The sequence below is a fragment of the Centroberyx gerrardi genome, chromosome 15 (genome assembly GCF_048128805.1).
Source record: "Centroberyx gerrardi isolate f3 chromosome 15, fCenGer3.hap1.cur.20231027, whole genome shotgun sequence".
NCBI classification, from domain to species: Eukaryota; Metazoa; Chordata; class Actinopteri; order Beryciformes; family Berycidae; genus Centroberyx; species Centroberyx gerrardi.
Window position 1 is genome coordinate 20,208,285 of NC_136011.1, and position 6,623 is coordinate 20,214,907.

A 6,623-nucleotide genomic window follows, 5' to 3' on the forward strand; every position below is an offset into this window, starting at 1 on the left:
GCATTGTACTTTACAACTCCTCATAGGGATGGAGCATTAGTGGCACAGAAGTGCAGCAAGAATGCAAATAGTGTGACTTTTGCAATCTACTACCTATTTCTACTTGGACATCTGTATGGTCTACCTGGGTAGGAGGTTGTGGGACGTCAGTAAGGTCATCCTGGGGGTCCTGGGGCGTCTCCAGGGAGTTATTGTTGGCGTCTGAGGGCTCTTTCTGCCCCTCGCTCTCCTCCCCACTCTCCCCCTCGCTCCCCTTAGAGGGAGGCAGCCCTTCATCCGCTGTATCCCTGTCTGCAGTGTCTTTATCATCACTGTCTTTCTCCGCAGTTCTGTCCTGTTCTGATTGCTCTGTGTTAAGCCCTATCAAAGAGCTCTGAATGTCTGTTCCCTCTCTCACAGCCTCGGTCCCAGTCGTCTCCGCATCCTTTTTCCTCGTCCCGGTCGCGGATCCGGGTCGCGGCTCTTCTCTCCCGGTCCGGGACGGGGGCCTCTGCTGGGCCTGCAGCAGGGGGGCGGCCTGGTCGGGGTTGGGGCTGGACAGCTCCTCTGGAGAAAGCTCTCGGTTCGGGTGCAGATCTCCCTCCGCCTGCCTCTCCTCTGCAGCACTCTCACTCTGCCCTGCAACGGAATGAAAAATGGATTCACGTTGTGGATTTAAAGTGTAATAATAATACACTGGCTCTAATCCTAGCTTTATCCCTATTAGCCAAGTTCACATTCCTCCCCTTGGAAACACTGTGGTCTCATATTTGGCTGCAATGACATCATCAACCATCGCACCAAAATCACACTAATGTCTACAGCAGCACAGCCTCTCTGGCCGAAGATAATCCAAAGCTTTATTCTAGTTTGCTTAGTCAATGCCAGAAAAAATCTTTCCATGGCAATAAAATGAACCATAGATAGACTGATCCCACTGCCACTCACACAGATACGAACATATTGATACACTCTGCATTTATCTGATGCTCTGCAGCACACTGATTATGATATCTCCTCTTTCCATCAGCTGCCTTTGCTCTGACTAATCACTAGTGCATGAGGTCATAAATTTCCTGGAAGCAGTCTGTTGGTCTTGCTGGCTGGCTGGCTAACTGGCTGGCTGCTAGCTAGGTGCTTGTCTGAGCATATTTACAATGATGATGTGTTAGCAGAACAGGAAGTGATCAATCTGCATTGTCTGAGGAGCCATCCAGTGCATTAGGGAAGAGGAACAGAGTTGGCTACCAGCACTGCCATCTGACAATATAATACACAAAATACCCATTTCCCCAAACCATAAGTGTATAGAGGCTCCATAGCTACAATAACTACAATAACTAATTAGGATTTTGTTGACGACCTGAGTCAAATAATGTGCTGCAGCTGCTTCACCTCCAACATCCTGTGTCTTCATACTGTATAGAGTTTAATTATATAGTTATCATTTAGTCATATTGTCAGTGTCATTTGATATTTGTTTTATATATTTGTTTTTCATATTTTGTAAAGCGTCTGAGTATCATGTAAAGCGCTTTATAAATAAATTATTATTAATATATATATATATATGTATATATATATTATTTTTTTTATTTTTTTCCAGCATACTGCAGAAACACTAAAAAGGCAAACAGTTTTTACCAGTTCCTTTTTAGGAGCTGGTAAAAAATGGTAAAAACCTTTTTCATTTTCCCATTAATGCCCATATATTAATGACATTTTACAATACATTGTTAGTGGTTTAACTCGGTCCCAGGGTCATGGATTTTTTTCTACAGGTTGTAGACAATGTCAGCTATCAAACTGAGTAAAAATATGTCAAAACTCAATATGCAAAGTTTTTGCAGGACTCCAACCATAGTAGTCCATAGCCTCTAAGCAGCATTTCCCCTGGGCAGACATTCAGCCTTGGTCAAAACCTTGAGAGATTTTCACCTTTCACTCTGTATTTCCAGAAGGAATGGATAAAGAATTAGATCTAACACCTTTTTTGTAACATTTGTTTGTTTCTTTGCATTATGTTAGGAGGATCAGTGATTGTCAGATCATTTCACTTGGGCATACTTGGGCATACCTGATTTCTGTTGAATATAACAAGCCATGCTCACCACTAAAGCTCAGCACTTTCATGGGAAAATGATAACACTGGCCTAATGTCAAAATGTCAGTCATCTCTGCTCTCCCCTGAATAACATGAACACTTTTAAGAGGGAACATACATCCTGCTGTTTGATTGCGGATAACACCACCCATTCTATTCAAACCTAGAGAGAGGACAGCATCACCTTCCACAGTCTTCACCTCATCTGACTTGGGACACTCCTGAATAGAAGAGAATCCAGAAACACATACATAATGATCAGAATCAGGACATAATGTAGGTCAACATACTAGCACACTCAAGTGAACCAGGCTATGTTCATATTCATGTACCGTCATGTGAGGCAGATGTACATCTTTTGAGTGAGAAACTGAGTCAATCAACCAGGAATGTTAGCGATTCACTCACCACCCCTATCAGTCCCGGGTCGGTTTCGGTCTGTTTAACTGTCACCTGGATTACTGGACTGGGACGGTTCCTAGCCAACATCGTCATGGCAACGCTGTCTGGGACTGTGCTGCTCTTCCTGTTAGACAGAGCGATGCGAGAGAGAGAGAGAGAGAGAGAGAGAGAGAGACCGAGAGATTAAATGATGGAGACAGAGAGAGAGAAAGAGAGAGAGATGGGGAGTCTATGGGAGTCCATATATCAATGCATGTCACTCCAGATTTCCGAGGAAATAATCCAACATTCACCCCCATCCTGACATGTTTTGAATACTAACTACAAATTTCCTGAACTACAGAGATGAGGGAGTAGTAAATAAACTCAAGTCTGGGCTCTCAGCTTTATCTCTACACTTGCCTCTGGGATTTCAAAGAAACCCAAGGAAATAAAAAGAAAAAAATACAGTCATAGAGAGGGGGGTAAAGGGTGAGTTTTCATTTACGAGTTTGTGTGTTGATCAAGTGTGTCAGAGCGGAGTGGTCGACTGAAGATCACTGATCGCTCCTCTTTAGCTTAACTCATTCACAAAAGAAATGCTGATTCTTTGAAATAAGGGGGAAAGAGTCCGTATTCTACTCTGACACATTTTAAACCAATCTGATCTGAGAGAGAGAGGAGAGAGAGAGAGAGACAGAGACAGAGAGAGAAAGAGAAGAAGACTCAAAAGTGTAGAGAGAAGGTGTCAAGCAAGGCTGCACTCAATCATACTTCTTTTATTAGTGCAATTACTCCCAGGAGCAGGTCTCAGCCCTAAATGTACAATTTCATGTTAATAATTAAATTCCAATCATTAGGGATTACCCCTATGCCCTACATCCTGCATGGGCATGTACTAATGACAAACCTGCCCAGGGAGCAGCTCTAGGCACGAGGAACAAAAAGGCCAATGTGTTGAGTCATATATAACTCTGGAAAAGCTCACGTATCTCTCTGCCCAGCCGCCCCCCGCCTCACACATCCGTAACGGCTAAGTGAAACCTACCACATCTATTAGTCTAGAGCAGGAATTCTTTAACTGTTTCAGCTCGACCCCGACGTCCGCACAGGCTTACCTGATGCTGGCGGGCAGGCAGGAGTCAGAGGCGTTGCTCTTCTTCTCCGGAGCCTTGCTGAGGTCCGAGAGACTGCTGCGCACCACCGCCTCGCCCTGGTCGAACATCAGGTGCAGCCGATAGTTGGCCATCTTGATGAGGATGAAGAAGGCGGTGATGGAGGTGCAGTAGATGCTCAAAGCCATGGTGGTAGGGGGCAGGGCCTGTGGAGAGGAGGGGGAGTAATGAGTCATTTGTTGACTGGTCACACAAAGAGAGGAGAGGAGAGGAGAGGAGAGGAGAGGAGAGGAGAGGAGAGGAGAGGAGAGGAGAGGAGAGGAACTTTAGCAGCCTGTTCCTAATGGGAAAACACCAGAACCTGGCTGTCTCTTCTCAACCTATGTAAGGTGAAATTCCTCAAGAGGTAGAGCATTCAATCACAAAACCACAGGGTTCCTCCGGTGTATTACAGACCCAGTGGGCCACCAGACCGAATTTGATTAATTGGTTGATTGATGAAGTTTATTGATCCCTGGGGAGGGGAATGAGTAATGACCCATAGTGAAGAATATGAAGATTAAAGACGAAGCATCTGCATCATGCTGATACAGAGTTCCTATTGGCTAGAAAGACTTCTTGCTATGTTGAATATTGACAGATACAGATGTTTGCATTTTACAGATTTGCAAATTTACAGTCCAAATTTAGAATGCAGTTATATTTGTTGCTCATATTTGTTTGTTCCTCAACATATTTCTGCCATCATTGATCTTGTACAGTGTGTTGTGACCTTCAGGTAAAAATGCTAATAAACTTGAAATTTGAAACATGCCTGCATCTCTTCCAGAAAGCTTGTTTATATGCATGGGCAGCAGTGGGTTTACACAAACAGACTGTGAGCAATACACATGTGACAGTGAAAACTGCCAGTAACCACATTTTTAATGTTGCTTTCAGTGGAGATGCTCTTAAACCTCTGAGCTGTCATTCTCACATCAGAATCTGTTTCTTTCTCTCACCTTCTCTCACCCATGGACGGCTATTTTGGGATTATCTGTGCTGTATCTTGTTTGCCAAACAACAGATCTGAATGGTACAGAGGCATAATAGAGACACTTCACATTTTATTTCTGGTCCCTCTACAGTTTTAACATGGGGGATGGTGGACTGGTGAGTTGTTTTCCCCCTCATTTGACCTTAAACTGATACAAGAACACATTTTAAAATGTCTTGGTAGTAAATGGGATGTCTAGCACCTCCAAATCACCCTAGATCTATTATATCAAGAACAGTGATGCAGAGACTGAAGCAAAAGGGCCCAGTAGGGATATGGGGAGCAATCACATCACACAGTCATAATCTGCAACACAAGAATATCTAATCTGGATGAAATGGGTTAGTGTGCCAATAAACCACTGTTGCATAAAGATACTGAGACACCATTCATCTGATTTCCTTATAATAACAGAAAAGCAGAGGGCTACCATGTGAAACCTATAATTTACATCCCCTCCCATCTCCAGTCTAGCTGACCTGTTGTTGACATCATCACGGTCCTGGACTCCCTCCAGTCATTTTAAGATGCAGATGAGGCTTCACTAGACCTTGTTTGATCATTCAGACTTCATTATGGCTTAGGTTGCATGTCTTTGATCTAGGTTTAGCACTTCATACGCCATGCTTAGCCTATCTTTGTTCACGCCACCACCCTGTAAAGCAGTGATTCCCAAACTGGGGTCCGGGGACACCCAGGGGTCACGGAGGAGGTTCCCACCCAGGACATCCTCAGGAAAAAGGAGGAATAGTTTAATTTCATTGTCATTCCATTCATCTGAGGTTAGGACAGGGAGAGAATGACACAGAAATGTCTATTTTGATCAGAGGTTGCACTCTCTCAGCTGTCCAGTTCTGTACCAAATCTCAGATGGAGGTTCCTCTGATGAAATATGATCAATGGGGGGTCTGTGGCCTGTCTTGTACCTATATGAAGGGCCGTGACATGAACATATTTGGGAACCACAGCTATAAAAGCACGCCTTCTGGCTCTCCCTCTGTTACATCCAGGGGCAGCCATGCGTTCCTTCACTGCATGCGGGAAAATACTGCGACAATGCCTTTTCCTAGACTAGTATTTCCCTCAGCAACCACACAATGAATGGTGCTGGGTGGTTGTGGGGTAAAGGACGGGCCATTGAACGTTTATCCGCGAAAAGACGCAAACGCCGCGCTTCGTGGTGCATGAAAAACGTTACCTAAGTAGGCTACTATGAGCTGTACTCACACCCCCTTCGCGGCCTTGAACGTCATGTTCTGGGTCCAAATTAAACTCACCAGATGGAGGGACAGAGGCAACATCAGGAGGAAAATCCACAGATAGAGGTGGCAGGAGTTGTTGAATTTGTTCTGGTCCGGGTCGTGGTACCAGCCCCCGGTCAGTGATGCCCAGACCCCCTGACGCAGGGTCTGCACAACCTGGGAGCCCATCTCTCCTCTCTCTCCTCCTTCGCTCTCTCCGCTCAGGTTGGATGGATGGATGCTGCTGCTAGGCTACAATGAAACGATCTCCTTATGCATGCTACTGTCGCTACGCCTCCATGTTGGGGCGATGTGGCACGGGCTGCGCCGTCTCCTTCATGCCTCAGCCGCTCTCAGTGTTGTCCTCTCGTCTGCCTTCCATCCCAATGTCAAGGCGTCCATTGCTGCCGCGGTCTTCATCTTGTCCTATTCTTCTGTCCCTCTGCCTCTCTCGCTGTCTGTACAGATGCGCAGCTCTGACCGTCTCCCCTCCCTTTCCACTCGTCCTCCCTCCCCTCCGTCCTTCCCTCCCTCCCTTCCCTTCCCTTCCCTTCTTTTCCTTTCCCTTCCCACTACCCATTAATGCTTCATCTGCGCACAAACGTGTCCCAAGCAGTTTTCTGGCAAAATACATCAGTGGTTATCAATCACATGTATATGTATATGTAGGCTATATAGGCTTTTTAGTCTAATTCCCAAACAATGGCACAATATAGGTTTATTTTATTATCCATACGGCTTGTGTGTGCGAGAGAGAGAGAGAGAGA

The 6,623-nt window shown here is 45.3% G+C and overlaps 1 protein-coding gene across 6 annotated transcripts in view; it reads right to left on the bottom strand.

Annotated features, from left to right (window-relative positions):
* Nucleotides 1-6,045, bottom strand: part of pcnx2 (pecanex 2) — a 37,825-nt gene extending 31,780 nt beyond the window's left edge. For 2 of the 6 annotated variants that reach the window (XM_071906593.2, XM_071906592.2), the window contains exons 1-5: nt 5,893-6,045; nt 3,583-3,785; nt 2,492-2,609; nt 2,268-2,304; nt 125-618 (exon numbers count right to left, since the gene is read on the bottom strand). In XM_071906593.2, the coding sequence (XP_071762694.2) occupies nt 125-618; nt 2,268-2,304; nt 2,492-2,609; nt 3,583-3,785; nt 5,893-6,045 (1,005 nt within the window). Of the gene's footprint in view, nt 1-124; nt 619-1,623; nt 1,630-2,246; nt 2,305-2,491; nt 2,610-3,582; nt 3,786-5,892 lie in introns of all 6 variants that reach the window. The other 4 variants (XM_071906596.2, XM_071906595.2, XM_071906594.2 and 1 more) reach the window with 4 other exon arrangements.
* Nucleotides 6,046-6,623: the final 578 nt, after the last annotated feature.